At 38.5% G+C, this 26,490-nt stretch overlaps 1 protein-coding gene across 1 annotated transcript in view; it reads right to left on the bottom strand.

Annotated features, from left to right (window-relative positions):
* LOC128857455 (netrin-B-like) overlaps positions 1-25,229 on the bottom strand; it is a 132,952-nt gene extending 107,723 nt beyond the window's left edge. The window contains exon 1 of the mRNA XM_054093211.1: positions 25,109-25,229. Within this exon, the coding sequence (XP_053949186.1) occupies positions 25,109-25,229 (121 nt within the window). The remainder of the gene's footprint in view (positions 1-25,108) is intronic.
* Between the last annotated feature and the right edge of the window lie 1,261 nt (positions 25,230-26,490).

The following is a 26,490-nucleotide window of genomic DNA, read 5'->3' on the forward strand; positions in this document are numbered from 1 at the left end:
TTATTGTCGTACTCCGTTTCGAAAATCACCAGGGCGGATGTAATTTGCAGCAAACGACAAACTAGCAGAGCAGAGCAGACAGACAAGGCAGCAAACAAATAAACGACAAACACCGACAGGAGGCTGGTCGACGAACGAGGCGCGGGATAGAAACAGCAGACTGCTACACATCTGCATACATATGTAGAATACTTGTATATGGCTAAATATGGCAGGCAACAAACAAAACAATAACAACAAAACCAACTTCAAGCGGAAGGCTAGACTTGCCATGCGACCGCCGCAACTGTGCCGCCTTATTTGTTTTACAGCCAGCCTCCCTGACTTTTTCGCCAATTTGTGGTGAACTGTTAAAGGGGCAGCGGCTGCGTCAACTACTACAACTAGAAAAAACACACTGAACACTAAATGAAATGAAATCCGAAAAGCCGCATGTACGTCATGAAATAAACAAAAATTGCAACAAAATGTGCAGCAACTTGCAACATGGCAATGTAATGGCAAAAAGCAAAAGGCAGTTTGCGGTACACGGCAAGCAAGGCACAGGCAATTTAGCAAGTTGTTTTTGGGGAAAAAGCCATTTGAGTGCATAAGTAACGGCAAACAGCGGCTACGGTTTGTCGCCACTCAAACAGAAACAAATAAGGCAACAGCACTTTCGAGCGGAGGACATGGCGGAATGTAATCAACAATAAGAAAATGGTGGGCGGAAATAAAGTGCGAGGCGGGCACTTTGCGCTGGCACAAGGAAAAACAGCTGTGCTCGAGCGTGAATGGTGTGGTGGGCGGCAGAGAGGAGCCTCGGCATCACGCAGCATCTCGAAATAGGTGAACAGGCTACGAATTGCCCGCTAGAAAGTTGTTATTGCCTTTAATGCCTCATATGTTGAGATATTTATGTAGCTGTGAATGCATCCATGCCTCAAATGTATGTATGTACATTTAAATGATTTGCCACATTTGCATGCATATGCGCCTAATAAACTTCTGCAGTTGCTGCTAGGCTACAAAGTGGCAACAAATTCTCCTGTCAGTCCATTATTACATTCGCAGTGGGAATTAAATTTCAATTAAAGCCAAATTTAAATACAATAAATAAAGTGTGCGTTCGAACCAATACATGCTTATAAGAACCGTTAAACTAGTTATGATGGCGAAACAAAAATTATTTATTCACATGCCAAGGCATTGCCGAGTGGCCTACGTGAAGCGTACGTCAACACGCAGATTAATTCGATTGAATAATGTTCGTAGAGGCAGAAGAGAGTACAGAAGTTTCAGTTCGGGTGTTGGATCGAAAACTTAGTGTTATGCAGAATTGGTATGTAAACTACTAAGTACTCGAGCCATAAATTAATCGATAGTACCCGGTTTTTAAAAGTATCAATACTGAGTACTGAAAATAACCTTAGCGGTCGATGACCATTAGGAAAATTTTTTCTACGATTTTAAACATATTTTTTTCATTGATTTATTACCGATTCATTTTGGTTAACAAGACTAAACTTAAGTTTTCTCAAATTATTGGAAAAGAGAAATCCAACCAGTAAAATTGATTTAATTCAGCTCGTTCCCCCGACAGTCGGTTCTATCTTACCGGAACGACCCGGATTTACTATATATCCGGCCAAGGACTGTCACTCCAATCTCACGGTACATCCATGGGAAATGTTTTTGCTGCTACAACAACAACAATAACAATATTTAAATCAGCTAAAGTTCTACTTAAGGGCGTATTTAGAATAAAATAGGATTTTGGTTTTTTGTATGCAAAAAATGTCTACGAAGACTGTGAAAATCACCATTGAAGCTTCCTCTTCTAGTGCTAATTCCGCTGGCTCAGGGGAGTGAACATGATCTCCTAGTATACTAGCCATAAAGAAGCAAGAAAAAGTGACTTGTGCTATTCAGAGACTTTCGGTTTAAGAGGAGATATCTGGAACTGGGTGACTCAGCAGATTTAGCGATGTGCAAAGGCGACAGAGCAAAATGGGGAAAGATTTCGGAACACTTTTAATTATATTTATGAAATTGAGATGGTATAGTCTCCAAATTTGTTACTAATAGCGGTCGCCACTCAGCAGGGTCTGGCAAGCTTCCGAGTGTTTTTCTTCCCATAAAACCATCTGTCGTTCGAGAGCAGCGTAAAACTGTAGATCCCTCCATTTAAGGAATACTTCAAGACATAACCAAGAGCAGGAGCTCGTCCATACAGGAGTAACGTGAGTTAGTACGAGGGTAGTTTTTCTAAAGCTTAATTTATTTAACACATTGAGTTGCTTTATAGATCGTTTTGGTCTTTTCATATATTTCCACATATACCACCATACTACATATATATAAATAATATTATGAGATCGAACCAAAAACCCCGTCCGCTTTTTATATATTAATATTAAATTTCTGTTGTTGTTGTTATTGTTGTTGACAAGGCACTCACAAGCATAGTGAAGTCATCCATCGATCGTCGCCGTCTATCTCATTTAACGGTAAACCCCGGCAACGTTCTGCCTCGACAAGGTGGGCACATTGGGAAAGAGATATTAGATGAGTGGATTAAAGGGGGCATGTAAATATATAGTTAGTCTCGTGCGGGGTCCCTTCACATTCGGGGCATAAGTTGAGTAAGCCTGGTTGATTCTGGATAAATAGGAATTCAACCTACTGGAAAATCCGGAACGTAATTTTACAAGAGTAACGCGGGTTTCACGAGTCAGCTGAACCTATTGGTCTGCAATTTGTCGTGGTTGGACTCTGATAACGATATTCGGCGTGCAAGAGTTTATAAGGGTGGTAAGGGACTTTCGGTGAATGTCGTTAACTGCCCGAATGTAGACAAGGAGATCCAGTGGTTGTCTTGTACTTTCTAAACATAATACTGCGCTCCTTGAAAGGGAGCATACATGCTTTTCTCTGGAAATGTTGTAGTGGGAGTATCGGAAGGTATCAGGAGAGTTACGCTGTTTTGATGAGCTCCGGGAAACCGAGAAGTTTCCGACTGGGGTGCTTAGGTGAGACACCCACGTATTGCGGAAAGTAGAAACCATGGAGGCTGAGGACGTATGATAGCGAAAGCATCTTGGGGCCACTTACCGTGGAGCCCTTCCTAGGTGTCTCAGACCCTTATCAGATCTTAAGATGGCACCAACCGTTGTATCTAACCGAAGTTGAGTTTTAGGATTCGATTCGGGCATTAAAAATCAGACATAAATATAAAACAGATATAAATATGAAGCAAAGTGATGCCAGAGTGAAAGTATGGTGGAAAATCGGGGAAAAATGTGTGCTAACCATAATCCAATAAAATACTTGTTTCTTTAAAATAATGATACTGAAGTACTTGACTCGATAATCGATATTTCTCATCATTAGTAAAGGTAGAAAGTTGACGTTAATAATTGTCAAAATTGTCGGGTCAGAAACCTTTTCATTCTTTGACGTCATTGCATTTATGAGTTTTTAACTTTTTTTACATTTTCTTCCTCTTTCCCGCCCCTTAGTGCTAGAACTTAGCCTTGCACTTGTCACACGTCTTGCAGCCGAGGGAAATTCGGCAAGCACTTCGAGTTAAAAATTTGACTGCGTGATTTATCCTTACGATAACACTTGGTTGCAAGCCTCCCGATCATTAATACCTACTTGACAACACAGAAATATAAAGGCACGATGGAGTTGTCATCTTAGATTTAGCTGATGAGAGCAATATTTCTTCCTTCAGCCGCTTACTACAAGACATGTGCTGTTTTGAGCTAAATTTCTGTAAGCATTCCTCGCCTTGCCAGTGATGAATTTGACTTTGTAGTTTTATAAGATTATACAGAGCCCTCTGCCCAAACTCCTACGCCCGCATCCACCAACCGATACTAGTCTGGGACTACCTGTTTGTTAGGAAACAGTTATTTGCAGCTAACTTCCATATCTGAAGGCAATCCACTATCCACAACCCGTGACCCATCCGATAGCTCACAGCTCGGCAACACAAAAATCTAAAATCTTACCTTGCCCAATATTAAATTCAGACATTGCTCTCTTAGCTTTCACAAAAATATTTCGATTTTTGCGTCACATAGGCATAAGTTACTGTCAGAAAGGGAATTTGTACTCTTCCTCTTTTCTGGTATGGATCAGCAAACTTTTTTTTCCAAACTTCTGGCGCTCGCCCAACACCGGATAGTTGCGTAAGAGACTCAAAATGGTATTTTCCTACACAATTTTGCTCTACTCCTATCTGGATAGTTACAGATGGAGTGTTTTACTGTTTCTTCCTCGTATCCACAACTTCTGCAGTATTCATGTGAAAATACTCCTAGCCTAGAAGAGTGCCTACCTAACAGCCAATGATCGATGACACAAGCCACCATCATCCAGATGTTCTCTCTTAAGAGGTTGAACCATGAACCTCCTCAACTTTTTTCTTATTTATTTGCGGCCAAATTAGCCTGGTTGTAAGACAAGTTTTTTCTTCTCTATTGACCTTTTAGAAAATATTACTTTTTAGACTTAATTGTAAGCTGCCATAGGAGTTCCAATATTGCTTTTAATTTCAAGCAGTGGATTTTCCTTCAATATCTCTACGTCCCAGAACCCATATAAGACTGACCTTGAAGTGCTAATATCATTTAGAGCTAACAGGATTCCAAAGCAACCTTTCATCTTAGTATAACTGCGTCATTTGATGATTTGCCCTCCTGTTGTTATACTTTCTTCCATCTTTGATGGTCACCTGGCTACCCGAGAAGATATTTATCGTAGTTTTCATTACGGCATGTATTTTACTATGTAGCACCTTGTTGGCTAAGATTTCTGCTTGGTAGACGCTCGGTGGTCCTAACGTCGGGCAGTTAGTTCTAGTCCTAATTCTTAAAAAAAACTCCCTACATATAATTGGCGCGGACACCCTTTTTGGGTGTTTGGCCGAACTGGTCCTCCTATTTGTGACGTGCGTCTTAATGTTGTTCCACAAATGGAGGGACCTACAGTTTTAAGCCGACTCTGAACGGCATATATTTTTTAATGAGGAGATTTTTCATGGCAGAAATACACTCAGAGGTTTACCATTGCCAGCCGAGGGCGACCGCTGTTAGAAAAATGTTTTTTTTCATTTTGATTTTTCACTGAGGTTCGAAACTAAGTTCTCTCTGAATTCCGAATGTTAGCCACTCAACAACCCATTCGGCTACGGCGGCCGCTCCAAACTCCATAGCCTGCTTTATTTTCTAGCTTGGATCCGTTCGTGGAGAAATTTATTTACTCTTTTTTCCATGGTCTTTGAGTTTGCCACTCTTTTCTTGACGGGATGTTAGTCTTGAAGAGCCTGTCGAGGCTGGGTTTAGGGAAAGCGTAGTCGATTTTTTTATTGTAACTGCTACTTACCGTAGTATGTAGAAGCGTGGTTGAACCGCCAGGTCTTCCATAGCACCAATTAAGAAATATATAATTTTCTGTAGCGATATAAGGGCTTAAAGATTAAAGAAGAAGGATTAACGATGCGAGCTTCATAGGGTACCAGCAAATTGGGAAAAATTATCTTTGACGATGGACAATATTTTGAGGAACACCTGAGTCTGAAACCATTAGTCCAGAACGAAGGTTGCGTTTTGAAAACAGGCTGCTATTTTTTAATAATTAGATATTTATATATCTACATATAAAAATAAATATACTTATCTGAGTTTTTTTTTTTTGTTTTGTTAAGGAAGAATGCTCTGAAGCTTCACTTTTGCTTAACACTATAATTAAATCATCCAGTCAACTTACCTGAAAAGAAAGTAAAGTAGATAATTAAGTCTTTGGTGATTAATCTTATTTGAATATTTCTTAAAAAATTATATTTTACACTTTATTTAAACAAAACAAAATAGTATGGCAGGGCCAGAGAAAGCATCAAAGCAGCTATTGCAAGAGTGGTTAATTTCTTTAGCATACTTTCCTACACTCACTATTTCCTGCTTATATTTTTTTGCGATTACATAAACCCAATAGCAATTTAAGCAAACATAACAAGCAATATAATAAATTAAAGCGGTGCGCATGCGCAGTCGCACAAATTTGTTTTGCTAAAATGAAAGCCTCCGCCAAAAATTGCATGCGACAAGCGTACTGAATGGGCAATCTAGCAAGAGAGCAAAAATCGAAAAAAGGGAAAATCGGGGCAAACGATTTAAGCAGCTGTCTGCCACATAGCAATAACACGTGCTGCAAATAAATTTTGTATGAAGCCATTTAGTCATATTTGTGTGTACATTTGTGCATTAGGGTTGTTCTAATCAGTGTTTTTACTTTTCTCTTTATTTCTTGAGTCGATAGAATTTGTAGAAGAAATTAAATCTTAACCCTTTCAATACAGATTTTTTTAAGGGGAAAAAATATTTAACCATGAAAAGTGATTACTAGTGATCTAAATAGTATGTCCTCTTGTATAAATAAAGAAATTATTTCTAGGAATTGAGAAAATGTCCTGGGAAAACATTGTCCCACCCGTAATGAACACTCAGTAGATCTATAATTGTCGTTTTTCCACTTACTGACCTAGCACGTGCATTGGGACGTATGTGTCCCGTCAGTATTGAAAGGGTTAAGTTAAAGTTATAAGGGGTGATTTTTTAAGAGCTATAGGAAAGTTAAAAAAAACACGCAAAATTCAGAAAAACGCATGAAATTTGTATTTAAATCGATAGTACAGACCATATAATTTAATGTTTGAAGTTTATTTCATGCAAATGTTGACCGCGACTGCGCTTCCAATGGTCCATCCGCTAAATCCAATTTTGGCATACTCTTTTCAATGTTTCGGCCGGTATCTCACATTTGAATGCTTTGATGTTGTCTTCCAATGCGTTAATTGAAGCAGCTTTAACATAGCCCCACAAAAAATAATCTAAAGGCGTTATATCGCACGATCTGGGTGGCCAATTGACAGGTCCCGAACATGAAATAAAATGTTTACCGAACTCGGCTCTTAACAAGTCCATTGTTACGCGTGCTGTGGGGCATGTGGCATGTGGCACCGTCTTGCTGAAACCACATGTCATGCAAGTCAAGCTCTTGCATTTTGGGCAAAAAAAAGTTGGATATCATTTCACGGTAGCGCTCACCATTCACAGTTACGTTACGATTCCCAGCATCTTTGAAGAAGTACGGTCCAATGATACCTCCATCCCATAAACCGCACCAAACTGTGACCTTTTCTGGATACATTGGTAGCTCTTGCAATTCTTCTGGCTGATCTTTACTTCAAAATCGACAATTCTGCTTATTTACGTACCCATTGATCCAAAAAAGAGCTTCGTCGCTGAACTCAATTTTTCGACTTTAAACTTTCTCAGCAGAACATGCATTTTTATAATAAAACTCACTGATTTTCAAGTGTTGTTCGTTTGTAAGACGATTCATGGTTAAATTATAGACCAAACTGAAGATGTTTGACAGTGAAACAAAACACGGAACGAGGGTCAGCTGTTTAAACCAACTGTTGAAAAAGATAAAAGCTAAAAATCACCCTTTATGACTATTTTTTTGTTTGGTGAAGTACGATTCTGCTAATGTTTTTCAAGCAGAAGTCTTTGCGATCCTGCAGTCATGCAAAATACTTAGAGAACGCGGGAGCGAGGGAGATACTAACATTTTCTCCGATAGTCAAGCCGCGTCTAGGCTCTGACGACGCCATGGTGCGGAACGACATTAGTAAACTACTGTAAGAAGGAGATCAAATCTCTCGGGTGAGCAGGTAACATTTCTCTGATCTGGGCTCCAGTGCATAGGAACATAGAGATAAATTAAATTGCTGATGAGCTTGCCAGTAAGGGGACTCAATTAGCCTGAGTGACCTCCTACCCGGGTATCGGCATCCCCCTGACAGTACAGGGGAACTGTACAAATAATTTCTCAGGAAAGCGCAGAAAAGATGGAGCTTCATTTCTTCATGCGATTTGGTTCCAATAAAATATTCGAAGGACTCAGAAAGTTCTTTGGACACCTCGCCATTAAATTTCCAAACTCGTAGCTGTCACTGGACGATCGGCACACACGCGGAAAAGCTAGGGTTACCTTCTAACACCCATTGTAGAAGCTGTAGGGACCCTTCAGAGAAGGTGACTGTTGAGCTCTTTCCCTGTAAATGTCCGGGTTTAACAGCTAGACGACTAAGGTCACTAGGTGCTCCTTTCTTCGACAGTCTGGGGCAGTGCGGCAACCTAAATTCCATCCTTTATATCAATAGCATTGGCTGGCTGTAGATATCGGCCTGTTGGAGGGCTCATAATGATATCAAAACGACGCTTCAGTGCTACTTGAGTGGGTAAGTGAAATGGTTGGAGTGCCAGACTGCACTTCAACCATTTCACTTACCCACGATTTATCGCACTTTCGCAATTTTATTTTTAACATTTTCTGATTTTCACAATTTTGTTTCAATCTTTCAAGTCACAACTCATCCGACCAGATCTATGCCGAAAACTTTAGCTTTCTAATAAAAAAATGTGGCATCGACTTTCCACATTTTAAGTCCTTCAAGGTATCCCAATCGCTATTTAACAACAGTTGGTGTGCCTTAAAGGACCGCTTTCGAAGAGATTCCACTCCTTACCATTACTTTCCCATCAGTGTTAAATTTACCAGCGACCCATATAAGAACTCCCCTAATGTACAGACACATCCGAAGTAGGCTGGCAAATCGAATTCACAGCAAACAACTAAATATAATTTGCTTCATTGCTAACCACTGCATCGAAGAATGAACCCGCACTCTTTGCGCCCTCTCTTTGTAGATATAATCAGCAAGCCTACATAAACTCCAACACACACACACACATACTCTCACGCCCAAGCAGACAGTCGGCATTTGCGCGACTTACAGCTGCGAATAGATGCAACGCTGCGGCAGAAACATCGACGACAACAACTTTATATATATATAAACAACAACAACAGCTTTGCAGCGCTTAATTTAGTGAGGCATTAGATTCGCAGATGCTAGTTGTTTCAGTTGTTGGTTTTGTAGTTGGGCGTTTAAAAATTTTCATGGCTCATAAAATTTGCTATTTGCACAAAAACACAGACGAAAGCAGAGAAAAAAATTAGAAAAAAAATTTGCTTAACAAATGTGCAGAAAACCGTTTACACACACAAATACACACATTACATGCATACAAGTGAATGACATATGTAACATGCAACATACAACATGCAACATTTAGCCATATTCAAAGTGCATGAGATGCTATCGCACGCGTTGTAAATGGAAAAACCACGCATGGGTGCGCGCGCGCCTAACGACGAGAGTGTGCAGGGGTTAAGTGGGGGGGAGTGGGATGACAGGAAACGACGCATCGCCGCAGCGGCACATTTGACATTCACTGATTTGCGTTTATTTGCTGTTGCACATTTTATATGATTTATAATAGCCAGTTGCCTGCAGTGCCGACAACAACAACACACAAAAAAATTGAAAAAAAACACAAAAACAAAGCAAATGCAATAGATGACAACAAACAGCCAGCAAAGCGGAGCAAATGTGCAACGTGCCGCACACACATGCTCGAGGCATATTAATCTATCAGCGCTGGGTATTTTGGTGGGGGCCACTCAAATTGAAAAAAAACCAAAAACAAAAAATATTTATGCGTATAAATAAAATGCTTCAAATGCATAAATATTCACAAAGAGATTGTAATTCAAGACATCCGTTGCATGAAGCTAATTTCGCTGCTATAAAAGCTGAATTTAAATGGTTACAATGACCTTCGTTGCCCCCCATTCATGCACTCCTATAAAATAATCGTAACTCTTTCGAAAAGTGCGCCGCTTTGTAAGCGCTGAAGACGCTTTTTATTGCCAGAGAGCATACGCGTGTAGATATGTTTGTAAAAATATATAGATGTATGTGTATTTGTGCATTACAAAGCACGCAATGAGGTGCGCCCAAGTGGAGAACACCAGAAGGGCGGACGGCCTAGCAGCATTAAAGTTTGTGGAAATAAATAAATTCAGGAAAAAAATGTGTATGTCTCTTAGAAATAATCTATTAAAATTAAAACTATTGCAGTCTTTACGGTGCTCGATTTTATTATGCCTTGATTTATGGGAGAATGAACCAGGAAAAAGCCTGAAAGTGCTTTTTTAATTGAATTAGGTGGCGCTGCATATCTGAAAAAGGCGGGTAATTGTGCCGATTGGGAGTGCAACTGAAAATGGTAACAAATGATGGTAGCTGGTCACTTGTGATAAACTATTGAGAAGAACGAAATATTTTGGATTTCCTTTCACTAGAAGAAGCAACCAACTTTAAGGTAAAAAAAAATAAAAACAATCAGCAAATCAAGTAAAAATAAGCTTATCGTTTTTCTGCATTATTTCGACGAAGAAATGAACAAGAGTTTTTTTTATCGCTAATATGCGCCCCTTTCTTCGTTTACCTCTGTCCATTTTGTCAACTTTCATACTACCGCATTTGAAGAAGTCCAACTTGAAGTAAAACCAACTTGACCATCTCATATTCGCCAGCCTCTTGTGAGGCCAGTTTTTGTAAAGACTTGAAAAAGTGATAATCGGTGACGGTTTTGGGTAATATCTTACTTGCGGTTATACCTCGCATTCAAATTATCGGAGCTCCTAAAGCATCGTTAAAGCCAGAATTCCACACCAGTCCCTTCAAGCGTTCTGCCCTTCGAAGTTGGTTAAAGCTCGAATCGCCCCTAACCGCGAACGTATCGGCAACCGTACAAAAAGTATAATTGCGTGGATGGGATGATGACCAACGCAAGCGGATCGTAATGTGTTTTCGATTCCCAATGGATTTTAAAATCCACTGCGTTTTGGTTTTTATTTTCAATTCACAATAAATATGGAATTGCTCAATTCTAAGAAATTAAAAAAAAAAAATTAAATTAAGCGAAACCTAATATGTACGGACTTTATTTTTCCATTTAAATTCAAATAATAGTGACGGATATGAAAAATTCATGAAGCGGCTAAGGGACCTAATAATGCAATGACATTGCCACACCCTATGTACGTTGGTTGGTTAGTTGGTTTAAGTAGTGATTCTTCGAGAATCCATCTAGCGCATCCGTACCATTTTGTTGCAACATGCTCGTGGCCAACTTGTTTCACGGTTATTTTCAGCATGACTATATCCAGTCTGTGCGGTTCAGGGTCCTTATGAGGTTGCTGACATCTAAGAGACAGTTGTACGAGACTCTCGAACATTCTGTCCTTCCATTAGGCAAGGCATTTACAGACGAAGTGGAAGATTGTTTTCTTTTTGTCTGGTTGTTTATAACTGTGGCAGTGTGTGTTGTGAGGGATGTTCACTTGTTCTCCAGTTATGACTGCTATAAGTCCCCAGGCGTGCCGTCGTTGTAGGCGATTCATAATTTATTTTAAAAGATTTACTTATAAACCATTCATTACATATTTTTAACTAAAAAGAGTATTTTCTCGAGGGATCAAAATTGAAATATTCAGATACCAAAGTGGTGGAAAGTAAGATGGCAAAAAGTGAGGAAGCGTTAAACCTTAGAAGAATGCAAGCAAAAATCAGTTTTTGGAAAAAACTAAAGTGTCAATAGTTCCAAGTTTCCCTTACTAAATTCGTTCAGTTAAAGTTCTATATCAGTGGAAAGTGAACCGCCACGGCCTGTGAGTTCCAGTAGATATATGTTAGTTTTGTACTGGATCTCGTCGGCGTTATTTAGTAGGTGTCTCTGGCTCAAGCATGTGTCTGCAAGGGTGAAACCTACGGTAGAAACTGCTTGCTGAACAGTTTCTTATGCGCCTTCACAGGTAGCATATGGGCCTCGTGATGAAGTTGTTGCATTGGGGACATCAGAAGGCAACCTGTCGCTGTCCGGATGACAGTGTTTTGGCATGTCTGCAGGTTTATCCACTTCGTGTCACTAGTTTCAGGCGATCAGACAGGCCCAGCATAGCTTAGAATCGGCCGGCCAATTGCCTTAAATGTCGATAACAACAATTCTTTGTCTTTGCCCCAAGTGCTGTCGGCAAGCAATTTGAGGACCTTGTTGGTCCCTTTGGACTTTAGTGGCAAAACCGGTTGTGTGCGCAGCGAAGGAGAGCAAACTGTCGAAGGTTACACCCAAAATTTTGGGATTGCTTACAGACCTTGAGCGGCAGTTTGACCTCCTTTACCCTGGCAGTAAAGAGAGTGCCGTGGACTTAGTGGGGAAAAGTTGTAGATACCTCGCAGTGAAAAAGCGAGAAAGGACGGTAAGGTAATTGCTCACTTTGGAGCACAGGTCATCGATGCCATTGGCCGACGCCATTACCGTGCAGTCGTCAGCGTATGCGACCAGGGAGACTCCCTCTGGTGGCTGGGGGAGTTTTCCAGAGGTTGCTTGATCTTCCTCTGTTTAGAAGTTTGTTTGGTCACGAAAAATCACTGACGAGTGACGACCGCTCAGATAATCTACCTTGCTTGAGCTTGCTTTAAGACAATTTCTTGTAGTCCATGCATACAAAAACTTTCAAGCCCTCCCTTTTATCGTTAAGAGGAAAACCCAAAGCAAAACTAAAACTAAAAACAAAAAAAAATTATACTAAACTACATTGCACTATAAGCTGATAGTTCTTACTACTGTTTACAAAAGCAGCAGTTGGAATGGTAGCACACAAATAAAAGTAGAGCGCCAGTAGTGGTAGTTGCAATGATGTCAGCGATAGCAGTAAAGGTGGTTGATAGATGTACAATATTATTGTTAAAGTGTGTGTGTGTGTTAGTGTACATGCATGCAAACATACTGAGGCAGGCAGTCAGTCAGTCAGTCATTCATTCGTAGTGACGCAGTCAGTTGTTGGAATGCATAGCTTGTAAATAAATATAACAAAGCAGCTAAAGCTGTTAGCGCGCAGGAAATTGCAAGAGGAATCACACACACACACACACACACACGCACGCGCATGCAAATAACCTCGAATAGATAAGATGTTAAAAAAATAACAATTGCAACACATTTGCAGTTGTTAACCCAGAAACATAAATATTAAAATGTATTACGTTGCATGGCAAGTACTGCCACAAAGCACGGCTTACCAAGAGCCGAAGGGGCTTTTCCGTTTGCCGCGCGGCCAAGGCAACCAAATTCATATATATGCAATATATATCTACATATATATATATGTGTGTGTGGATGTTAAATAGATGGCGTTAGATAATGCAAAAGCAGCGAATTCCACAACTGTACTCACAACACAAACAACTAAATACATACACACATACAAACAGCTACAAATTCACAAAGAAGCGCAAGCATTCGTATGCATTTCCCTACTTTTTATTCACTGCAAAGGCTCATGAGTCTGTGTGTGTATTTTCGTGCGTGCGCTTGCATTTTTCATAGGTTTTCCTGCCTTCCATTCAACTCCTCCGCGCATTCTTGCCTCTGGCTTCCTCTACTGACAATATTTACTTTATTCCCTTTATATTTATTTCATTTTTAAGCCACTACTTCGCTGCACTTCTATTACTTACGTATGTACTCGTATATGTATGTATGTATGTGCACACAACCATGCATTTCACAGTAGAGAGGCACATAAATGTTTGGATTTATAATATTTGCGCATACCTTGGCACACAACAGAATGAATTTTCAGGCACGCAAAAAATACTGCAGGAATCATTTTTATTTTATTTTTTATTTTTTTTTTTTTGCACAAACCAAATTATTTTTCTGAAAACGCGCGCGGAAGTAAAATAGTTTTCGCAAATAAATTTCAGCACTTATGGACGCACAAGTGTAGGTGAGTGCATGCGCTGCGTTAAATAACTGTAACACTAGGACTTATTGACAAGTTTTGGCAATTTATTTGTTTTTTATTTAATGGCGGGTCCCACAGCCGAACGGGTTCGTGCGTAACTACCATTCGGAATTCACAGAGAGAACGTAGGTTCCAATCTCAGTGAAACACCAAAAATAAAGAGAAAGTGTTTTCTAATAGCGGTTGCTCCTCGGTAGGCAATGGCAAATCTCCGAGTGTATTTCCGCCATGAAAAAACTCCTCATAAAATAACCATTTACCGTTCGAAGTCGGCTTGAAACTGCAGGTCCCTCCATTTGTGAAACAACATCAAGACGCACACACCACAAATAGGAGGAGGAACGCGGCCAAACACCCAAAAGGGGTGTAAGCGCCAATTATATATAAAGGGTATTCCAAAAACAGGTGTTATTTTGAATAGTGTATCGCTATCGAGAGATGATTAACTATTTTTTATGGCCGGAATTGGATGGTATTGATCTGGACAACGTTTATTTTCAACAAGACGGCGCTACGTGCCACACAAGCAACGAAATCATTGATCTTTTACGGGAAAAGTTGCCGGACCCTGTTATCTCTCGAAGAGGTGATTAGAATTGGCCACCGAGATCTTGTGATTTAACACCTTGTGACTTTTTTTCCTTTGGAGCCACGTGAGAGAGAAGGTCTACGCCAACAGCCCAGGGTCGATTCAAGACCTCAACGATGGAATTCGTGAGGCTATCGGGGACATAGGGCAGTCACTTTGCAATTCGGTTATGGAAAATTTCATGATGAAGAAGGTCGCGGTGGTCATTTGCCTGATGTTATTCTCCACTATTCATGGCATACCTTCCTCTTTATAATGAAATAAACATCCGATCATTTATATTAAAAAATAGCATTTTTCTTTGAATATCAAAATAACACCTCTTGTTAGAAACCCCTTATACATGTATGTAATTATTTTTCTATGAAAATATTGTTCATTCTCTTACAAAAACGATATCAATCCAAGTTTTAAGCAAAATTTAAACAAACTCAACAAATCGTCAACGAAATTACAGACTTGTTTTAATCAGAATCTTTAGAAAATTTGCCGTGTACAACTAATTAGTTTCGTATTTGTTACTAACCTCATATCTATTTATGTAGTCACTATTTTGATATGTCACAGTGAATATTAGTGAACACACAAATTTTTTCTGTTACAGTCAAAATGTCAAATTACGTTCCAACAAAGCAGCATTTGCGGGGAGGTTTGCTTTTGTTCTTCAATTTAAAGAAAAGTGCAACAGAAGCACATCGTTTACTCTCAGAAGCTTATCCTGAATATGCTCCAGAGGTTAGAGTATGTCAGCAGTGGTTTGCACGATTTAAAAGTGGTCATTTTGACACAGAAGACAAAGAGCGATCAGGTCCATCAAACAAGTTTGAAGACCAAGAATTTAAGGCATTACTCGATCAAAATCCATGCCAAACTCAAGAAGAACTTGGAAAAACATTGGAAGTCACTCAACAAGCCATTTCTAAACGTTTAAAAGCAGCCGGATACATTCAAAAACAAGGAAATTGGGTGCCACATGAATTGAAGCCGAGAGACGTTGAGAGACGATTTTGCATGTCTGAAATGCTGCTTAATCGCCACAAAAAGAAATCGTTTTTGCGTCGTATTGTCACTCGCGATGAAAAGTGGATTCATTACGACAACCCAAAGCGTAAAAGATCATATGTGAAGCCAGGCCAACCAGCCAAATAGACACCAAAATATTCATGGTTTGAAGGTAATGATCTGTATTTGGTGGGATCAGGTGTGCTGTATTATGAGCTGTTAAAATCGCACCAGACGATCACGAGAGAACTATACAGGCAACAATTGATACATTTGAAGCAAGCAATAGCCGAGAAACGTCCAGATTGGGCGACCAGACAGGAGAAATTGATTTTCCATCATGACAATGCTCGGCCACATGTTGCAGTACCGGTCAAACATTATTTGGAAAATGCCGGATGGGAAATTCTACCTCACCCGCCTTATAGCCCAGACATAGCTCCTTCTAATTACCACTTGTTTCGGTCGATGCAGAATCACATTTCTGGAATACGGTTCACCAATGTTGAAGGTATTAAAAAATGGCTTGATGAGTTTCTCGGCGCAAAAGATGAGAATTTTTTTTGAGATGGACTACATAAATTGTCTGAAAGATGCGAAAAAGTTGCCGCCTCCGATGGACAATATTTTGAATAAAAATATTTTTTCACTTTTATACTTAATTAAATGTTTTTTTTTAACAAGAAAATACGAAATTAATTAGTTGTACAGCCAATAGTAAAGTGCCAGTTTCAACTAACTTAAGAATTGACTTGATTTTTGACAATTTTTTCCTCAGGCGGTCTTATACATTTTTACATTTAATGAATGGTCGACATCGTCAGCAAAAAAAGAAACGCAATTTTTTAGCTATTTCAGGCTTACACTTCATTATATCAATAATAATACACCACAAAACGGTATACTGAAAATTTGTCTAAAAATTCTGATTAAAAATGTGAAATTTTGACGAAAATTGTTTAATATTTTTTGTATTTCTTAATTTTCACAAAGACTAAATTTTTAAGGCCATGAAATACATTCTTATGAAAAATTATTAAAATGAAATGAGAAACAAATAAATTACCGAAACCTGCCAGAAATTCCTGGTGCTAATAGTTACTTAGCGTACTGTAAGTACGAGTTATGCGACTGCCCTGCTCCAAGATTTTAATGTTTTATATCACCTCGGAAAAGCAGATGACTTTTATACCAAGTTTTGCAACAGAAATGCATTCGTTAGTTCATCTTTCGCTCGATTGCCAAATCTTAGAGAATTTATGGCACTACTCTGATGGACCTCTCAAGGAAATGACTTGAGATAAACTCAGACCGGGCGGATCTTTTCTTTGAACAAGCTGAATGCGAAAGGTCCCTTATTTGTAAGACTAAAAATTTTTTGACTTTATCTCAAAGGAAGGCTGCTTTGAAACTAAGTCCAAAGCCAAAATTCTCAATTGACCTTCAACATGTCTGTATAACAATTTTCATTAGAAGATTTTGAATACATAGGGTACCATATCTTTATTCGAGACTAAGAAAATTGGCTTCGCTGACGGCATTGCGATTGTGGTGACGGCGAAAAATTTAAGCGATATCCGCAGCAACGCGATCCAGCAGTCCTGAGCGTGCGATCTTGGTTAGAATTAGCGCGCCAAAAAACCAAAAAAGGTAGAGGAGGTCATTTTCAAAATTGGGGTATTCAATATGTCAACCGTTCTCGCAATCAAACACCTGGGAATAATGATAGATGAAAGACTGTCTTTCAAAGCACATCCCGAGTACATCAACAAAAAAGTATCCACTTCTGACAGAGCTTTTGAGGCTGATGTCAAACGTACGTGAATCAGAACAAAATTAGCGCCGGCTCTTGGTTAATGTCGTCAAAAGCCAAATTTTGTATGGTGCATCTATTTGGGCGAACAAAACGCAATGTATTATACTTTCGAGGATTACAATCTTTAACGAGGTTACATGGACGCATCATCCACGACGAAAATCCCTATTTCGATTACTGCAACGAAAATGTTATAGAAGATGTTCACTCCACATTTCTCGTGCAACATATGTTGCGCTAGAAAGAAAAGTGAAATGAGGCATGTGATGTAGTGGCCGAGACAAGGTGGCCAAGAGAAGGCATCTAGAAAGACTTAGACACAGCAGCGGCGATAAATCGCCTTCACTTTCCGCAATCTAATACTTCGCGCTAGTCCCGCGTCGAGAGGTAATGCAGATAAAGAGGCTAAGCCAGGTCTCAGAAGGCAAATTGAGCGTAGCGGGCTACCACAACGCGTACCTCGAACGAAGCTTCAAGTGCATAGCCATCTCATTCAAGTAGCCAAGCGAACATCAGAGCCATCTCAAATCGAGCCTTTAGATCATTGTTTGTTAAAGAAGGACTAGAATTACTGAGGAATAACAGAGAGTCACAGAGAGATGCAACTTTCTTGTCATTCATCAATTAGAAATGGCACTAATAAGTTAGGTATTTCCGGTATTGAATTGCTCTTCGGTTAACTAATCGATTACAGTCGACTACATTTTCATACTCAGCTATTCGGATATCAGGTTTGATCTTAAAGGGATGCCTCTTATGACCGACTTCGACAGAAATTGAAGTGCTTCAGCTATTGTATTGTTGAATCCATAAAGTTCAGAAATTCATCTACTGCGAAGATTTTTGCACTTTTAGGAAGAATGATGGTCTCCTGAGGAATCGAGTTAGAGACCTATTGCGAGGCAACTAAAGGCCACAATGTCCATATATTAAAATATAGCTTCTCTTATACCAATCCACTCTTTGTTGTTTCGCGTACACACTGCACGTTTAATCCGGGACCAACGAAATGGTACTTTGAGATTGGATTTGTGTTTATTGAGAGATTGTCCAAGCACGCAGGCAATATTGCCAATTGCAATCAGGGCCAAGTAAGCGGATTTGAAGAATATGGAGACGCAGGTGGGGAGAAGTTCGATTATTCTTCCGCACACTTACCAGAATCTTAGGAGTTTTTTAGGGAAAAATAAATGTAGGTCGTCCATTCTCCATACCTTCGACCACAACATTTACCATTTAAGTACAGGGTCGAACCCATCTGGCAAAAAATAAAAAATTAAAATGATGTGAAAAGTGCGTCTTCCAAGAACACCATTAAACGGTTGTACGAAAGGTTTTCGACTGGTAATGCTCTTTCTAATCCAAAGAGGCCAAATTAAAACCACGAAGGACATCCCAAAATCGCCGTTCTCAGCAGTTGGGCATTGCTTGGACCACTTTACAACGAATTATGCGCATTGATTTGCATTTATTCCCGTATAAGATTCAATTGACGCAAAGATTGTTGCCTGCGGACAAGCCTCGTCGATTGGAATGGACCCAAAGAGTCATCGAAATCCGTCGTGTCCGTCGAATATGGGCACCCTAGTATGTTAAAAGACGGAGAGTGGCAGATAAAATGATTTGTATTATCTTTATGCTCCCAACAAGACGTACGCAGTGGATCACCGATGAACTCCATAATGACTGCAAGTCGTTTCCATGAACTGTGGCTCATAACTGTGACACGTAACGCACAAATTATTCTAAAATATATAATACTTTCCCATTTCATTGTTGTTGTTACAGTAACTAATTCTAATAATTCAATTTCTCCTTTTAATTTCTAAATTCAAATCACTGCAAATTTAAAGTTAGATTTTCGTGTACAAACACAAAAGTTGAAATATGCATCGAGCTGTGGACAAAATCCGCAAACCCATACCAAATTGCCTTAACAAATTGCATTTAACCAAACTCCCATTCGAACTAATTTGTGCAAATTAGTCAGCAGAAACTACATTTTAAAACCAACTGAACGAGACTAAACTAAACTAACTACTTTGAACTCCAATGCACTGTGCGCCTTCGATATGGATATACGAGTGCATGCGCATGTGTATGAGTGTCTGCATGAGTAGAGGTATACCTTGCTTATGTGTACACTAGTATTTGTGTCTAAGTCAACGTAAAAGTCATTAAAGCAAACGGGAGAGTTGTATTGTACCACACAGATACCACACACACACACACACATTTGTTCATTTCTATGATAATATCCCTGTGAGGAAAATGCGAACTAGTGAAGTTAATAACTGATTCGAAATAACTGGCCTTCTGTGATGCCTTCAGAAGATTTCAACTTCTGTATGAGTCTTACTGGATTATAATCTGATTGCTCCAATCTGATATGCAGTTAATCAAAATTATAGTAACACATTTGGATTGCAATAAAACTTAAGCTTTTGTGAAGGGTATTTTAAAAGATGTTTTAAAGTGTAAAGTTTTAAAGCAGGTCCTCTCAGGTCTCTCAATTTCTATTCACAATACCGTTTTTAACAATTTTATGTGAGGAATGGTATCATTCAAATGTCCACCAAGCGCAAATATACAAGTAAAATCCACCTAACAATCGATTTATGAATGCCTAATTGTTGAGATCATCGAAATATCGGTGTTGAAAGTTGTTCAGCAACATTTTTTTGTTTTTTTGATATAAAAAAGGTACCGTCTAGGAATTATTCACTGGTGCCATATAGGCGTCACCTTGGAAATAACAGTGAAAACTAAGAAGATTCGAACCGGGAAGTTTTTAATGGAAAGCAGCACTCAAGGAGCTATTACAACAACGGAAGCAACATGAAATTAGCACAGTTTTACTTTTGACAGATTCATGTCGGTATTCAGTAGGCAGTCTCTAGTCATAAATAATGGCTTTCAATGGTGAAACTTTTTAGACGAGTTGCTATTCAGCAAGCAATCTCCAGTTTTTAGCTGTTCCCAAAAAGGAAAATATGAAGAAAGAGATTATTCTGTTTTTTCTTATTAAAAAAAAGGGAAATCGAAACGAGGTCATGTTTTCACAAAAAAGAAAAATATGAAGGAAGAGCCTGTAGCATTAGGTGTATTTGATTTCCAAGGAATGCGAAAACGAAGCGACGTACTGTCCTTTCGATGTTCGTTGAATGTTTAAGGAATATTAGTAAATATAAATATAATATATTTAACTTCTAGAAATGCTAGTAGGGAAATTCGGGCCGCCTTAGATAATGCGGGAGAGCATTTTTACTTAAAAAAAAAATATTGTCAGAAGTTTTCCTAGATTTTCGAGATCAATATGCTTGTAGCATATCCAAGAATTGAATCCGCATGGTAACTACACTTTGAAACCCAGTACTCCATTAGAACTTCGGGTTAGTTAAATGGAGCACGCGCTGCGATGAAATGATGCAGTAATCGATCGCTGGTATTTTGACCTGTTTTTTTAATTATCGATATTTTATTTTTTTATAATCGATACACACAAAGCACTTGTAAAACAAAATTATCAAGCATTTTTATAAGAGTTTTTCAGTAATCATACTCTTTACGTTTTCATGCTACTAAAATGTTTTCTCAAATAAATTATTTCGTGCAAAAATTAAAAATTTCAAGAAAAATTAATATTTTTTTATGCAGTCCTAGTATACTTATACATATATACACACATCCAAGGCCGGCGAAAGATATGTTGTTGGTATAGGGTACTCGAAATTCACCGAGTATTGGACCCAATACTCGGAATCTTGAAACAAAGGTCAATTTTTATCTGAATAACAATAAAATTAATGAAAGCCAAAAAAAAATTATAACATTTTCTTAAAATATTACATTTCACATATCCCTACATGTTACTTAACCTAGCTAAAAGCGCCACCTTTGTTGAAAAAGCGTAAATTCTCAAGCCTCTCTGTTTCTCAGTATGCGTATATCAGCTGTTCGTTATTATTGTCATTTCATATACGTATTTATGGTCAACACGAATTGCATTGCCGGTGAAATCCTTTGAAATTGAGTGCTACTCGTGCACCGGAAAATCCGATAAAATGGACAAATACCTCATCAAGTATAAAACAGACGAAAATAAGCCCAATTTTTTGCAATCAAATAAAAATTTGGCATCACCAAGTGAAAGTGCCAACAAAGGAGACTTCAAGCAATAGAAAAATGTTAAAGATGATCATAAGATTCGTAAGTATACGTGATTGCGCATAATTACTGTTTTAAAAATTTTCTAATTCTTAACAAATTGAGGATACGAATTCATGTAGAAAATTATCGATTTTTGAAATAATTTTTTTGTATCACAATCGAACCTTTTTTCAGAATTGCCTCCAACGTGGAAACGTTGGAAAGAGGAAAATCCATGGTTGGAATTCAAAAACGACAATGTTTTCTGTTCCATTTGCGCACAAGAATGTGATAGAAAATTGATTAATGCACTAGATTCTCGTGTTTTGAAGTCCAAAAAGGCTTGGATAGAGTGCGGATTTTCGAAATAGAACAATGCTGCTCCGGCTATGAAAAAACACATTGCATCTGCATTACACAAAGAAAGTACAGAGGCCCTTTATCAGCTGCGAAATGTCAAAAGCAACATCGTTCAAGTTATCTCGACTGATTCCCAAAAACAATGCTTGCTCTTCGCGTTGCCCTACAGAAGATGTTTGGTACCATAAAAATTTTAGCTCGACAAGGATTGGCACTACGTGGTCGTGATAACGATGAAAATTCAAATTTCAATTGTATTTTGATTGTTCGTGCTGAAGACGTTCCTGAACTCAAATCTTGGTTAAATCGAAAAGGTCACAAATGTCTACACCACGATATCCAAAACGAAATCCTTCACCTGATGGCCACGAAAGTTTTATCACAAAACTTGGACGAAATCAAAAAATCTAAATTTTATGCGATACTTTGGACGAAACTTCTGATTGTTCTAGAACTGAACAAGTTTCAATTTGCTTGAGAACTGTTTCAGACCTTGTACATCTGAATATTTTCTTGGCTAGCCCAATACTCGGAATTTTCCTCTTTCGCCGGTCCTGCAAACATCTCTAACTGGAACTCACCATCAGCTGACTGTCTCTTGGGTTTTTGCCTCCAATTTTCAGGAACTTTTTGTAACCGCAAGTTTCCAAAATCTCAAATTTAGTGACTGGCTGTGACTGACTGTGGCTGCCAAGTAACTTACATCCAGACTGGCTTAAATACGGAATACCAGCATTAAAATGTCGAATTGAAAATTGGTTTGGAGCTATAGAGAAATGCACACAACAATTTGAAAATTGAAAAGAGTTGGAGTGAAACGGAGAGGGATAAAATTAAATGAGATGAAATTAGATGAATTAATATTAAACGGAATGGACTAAAAATTAAATTAAATTAAATGAAAATAAGCAAAATCAAATAAAATTACGAGAACTGAGATAGAATGAAGCCAAATGAAAAGAAATGAAACTGAATTAAACGCAATGGAGTAAAAAATGAAACGAAATGGAGGGAAATTAAATAGACTAAATGAAAATAAATTAATTGAAATGAAGTGAAAATAAATTAACTGAAGTGAAATGGAATGAAATGAAATTCAACTCAATGGAGTAAAAAATTAAATAAAATAAAATGAAGTGAAATGAAATAGAGTGAAGGGAAACTAAGGGAAATTGATGAAATGAATGGCACAAACTAAAATAAAATTAAGCGAAATGAGTAAAAAATTAAATAAAATAAATAAATTGTGATTTTTTAAGAGCTATAGGAAAGTTTTTCAAAAAAACACACGTAAAATTCAGAAAAACGCATGCAACTTTTATTTAAATCTATAGAACAGTCCATATAATTTAATGTTCGAAGATTATTTCATGCCAGTATTGACCGCGACTGCGCTTCTAATGGTCCATTCGCTTCGTCCAATTTTGGCATACCCTTTCCAATGTTTCGGCCGGCTTTAATGTTGTCTTCCAATGCGTTAATTGAAGCAGGCTTGTCTGAATAGACATGCGCCTTAACGTAGCCCCACAAAAAATAATCTAAAGGCGTTATATCGCACGATCTGGGTGGCCAATTGACAGGTCCCGATCGTGAAATAAAATGTTCACCGAACTCGCCTCTCAACAAGTCCATTGTTACGCGTGCTGTGTGGCATGTGGCACCGTCTTGCTGAAGCCCAATGTCATGCAAGCCATGCTCTTGCATTTTGGGCAAAAAAAAGTTGGATATTATTTCACGGTAGCGCTCACCATTCACAGTTACGTTGCGATTCGCAGCATCTTTGAAGAAGTACGGTCCAACGATACCTCCAGCCCGTAACCGCACCAAACTGTGACCCTTTCTGGTTACATGGGTAGCTCTTGCAATTCTTCTGCCTGATCTTCAGTCCAAAATCGACAATTCTGCTTATTTACGTAGCCATTGATCCAAAAATAAGTTTCGTCGCTGAACACAATTTTTCGATAAAAAAGTGGATCTTCGGCGAACTTTTCAAGAGCCCATTCACCAAAAATTCTGCGTTGCGGTAGGTCGTTCGGCTTCAATTCTTGCACTAGCTGTATTTTGAAAAGCTTCAAACCTACATCCTTTCGCAAAATTTTCCACGTTGTTGAGTAACAGAGGCCCAATCGGTGCGAACGGCAACGAATCGATAATTGATGGTCATCATTAACACTGGCCGATACAGCTCTGATATTTTCTTCAGTTCGCACTCTACGTAAGCGTGTTGGTGGTTTGATGTCCAATAATGTAAATTTGGTTCTAAATTTCGTCACAATAGCTCGAATAGCCGCTTCAGTGGGTCGATTCAACTGACCATAAAATGGAAGAAGCGCGCGATAAACTTTCTGATCAGAACACCCATTTGTATAATAAAATTCAATGGTTTGCAAGCGTTGTTTGTTTGTAAGTCGATTCATGGTTAAATTATAGACCAAACTGAAGATGTTCGACAATGAAACAAAAACGAAACGTGCGTCAGATGTTTAAACCAGCTGTCTAAAAAGATAATAGCTGAAAAATCATCCTTTTTATAAGGCCCTCTAACTCCTACTTGGAGCATAGGGCGTCAACAATTCCTCTCCGTAATTGAGCACGGTTTTGTGCAAGAGCTATCAGTTCGTTCCAAGTCTTATTTACGGATCTCATTTCCGCCTCCTTTCAGCGGCGCCAGGTAGTTCGTGGTCTGCCTGCACTTCGTCCTGTCTGTTGGAAAGGGTTCCATCACAGCGCCTGTTTGGCGATGTTGTCGTCACTTTTCTGCAAGGTGTGGTCGATCCATTGCCATTTTCTTCTGCGGATTTCAGTCGCCACATCAGATTGATTCGCCTTCCTCCGTAAATCGGTGTTGGAAATAGTTCGAAGCCAGAAAATTCGCATTATGCGGCGCCTGAAGAAGGCAGCTGGAAATCGAAATGGAGAACCTTCAGCTAAATTGGAACGAAATCAAAACTCATGCTACGACAAAACAGCTTGAAAAAAAACTTGTTACGGCCCCTTGCTTCTAAACGGAATGATAGAAACTTATATATGAGGGGGGTTCAATAAGTAATCGTGTTAGAAATGAAGACACTATTTAAAAAAATGTTCCCCCTTTTAGAAAGATGCACTTCTAACAACCCTCTGACCTTTTTTAACCACTAGCCGAGGCAAATTTCAGAGGACGACGGCATACAAGATGGATAGCAAGAACAACATTACTAACACTGAAATATCAATAGAAATTTTCGGACATAAAAAATATATCAGTTCGGTAGTGTGAAAGCTTTTAAGTTTACGGTCGATTTTGCAGAAATCAATTCGAAAAAGGCACTAAATATTCAGCTCCCACTTTTCTATGTAGTAATCAAAATTCCCCATGACGTATTTACATGCCCTCCCACTTTGAAGAAGCATGCAAGTTTTTGTAAGAAACCCACTTCTCGGTATAAGTTCCTCAAAAGCCTTAACGCCAAAAACACATTGTGGAGCACGCTTCCCTACAGGGACATGTTCGCATGTACGTAGTTTTCGTGGCAAATTTGGCATGGCTTGCGCCATTTTCAGTCATTGCTGTTGAAACTCCTAGCAAGTTGAGCACGTTTCATTTGCATTTTATGACAAAAACTTTCCACAACAACAAACTCAACAATACCTGTGTATGTAAGTGTAAACAATCACATGTATGCACATACATATTTATTCATATCATATGCATGTGCAACCTGCCAGCCAATTGCCACAAACGAACAAGGAATATCATGCCAATGCATATGTAGATATGTAGACCTTTTTCTTCCGCAACTGCTTTGACTATGTATGTATTTATATACATATGCATGCGAGTGTGAAGTTATGTGGTGCTCGCTTATTCATTCCCTCATTTCCGGCTGCCATTTTTACTCCAGTTTAACAATTCAGCTCTATTGTAGGTTATAAAACTTTAAGTTGCAAAAATGCAGGCGCATAGAGCCACATGCATTTGTATGTGTGTATATATATATATATATATATATATATGTAGAGCTATACGTTCAGGTACTACGTAAATAAATTGAGTTTTGTGGTGCAAAGGACATTGCTATCATCACCGCCACTAGAAGTTTTGGTTTCACGGAACTTAAGGTATCCTTATGTGAATTAGTAGAGCGCTTTAGCAAAGTCAAGCAATTAGAGAAAAGTTAGGCGATGTGTTGTTTTTTTCTCTTCCTTTGTTTAAAAATTAATGATTTCTTAGATTATTGTCCTATTTTCCTTAGATTTTGTTGCAGCTCGTTTTAATAACGATCATTTCATGACCATCTAGAATTGTTTAAGGGAAATGCAAAACTTTTACAGAAACTCAAAAAATAGAAAAAAAAACATTTAAAATTATTAAAAATGTTTTAATGTTGTTTTAAAATTTTAAAACATGTATAAATTGAAGTTATCTCAGATTTCATTAATTTTATTCAAAATACGGCTCCTAATAATTATATGTAAAAAATCACATAATCTGCTTAATGGTGATGGTGATGGTGGTGGAGTTGTTGTCTGAGTAACACGGCCAAGATCCACGACTAGCGTCATACAATTTTTTTTAATGCGCCATCTTTTTAATGAGTTAGGGCATTGGAAGTTAAATCCCTAGCTGACTTTCAGTGAAAGCTTCGTGACATTTGGTTCAGTGGAAGGGAAGTTATTGCGTCTAGAGTGTTAGTATGTTTGTGTCATCGGTACAAAAATGAGTTTCGAACAAAGAGCTAATATCAAATTTTGTTTTCAAATCTGTAAAATGTTTACCGAAACATTTTAATTTGATGAAAAAAGTGTATGACGATGA

The sequence above is a fragment of the Anastrepha ludens genome, chromosome 3 (genome assembly GCF_028408465.1).
Source record: "Anastrepha ludens isolate Willacy chromosome 3, idAnaLude1.1, whole genome shotgun sequence".
Classification (NCBI taxonomy): Eukaryota; Metazoa; Arthropoda; class Insecta; order Diptera; family Tephritidae; genus Anastrepha; species Anastrepha ludens.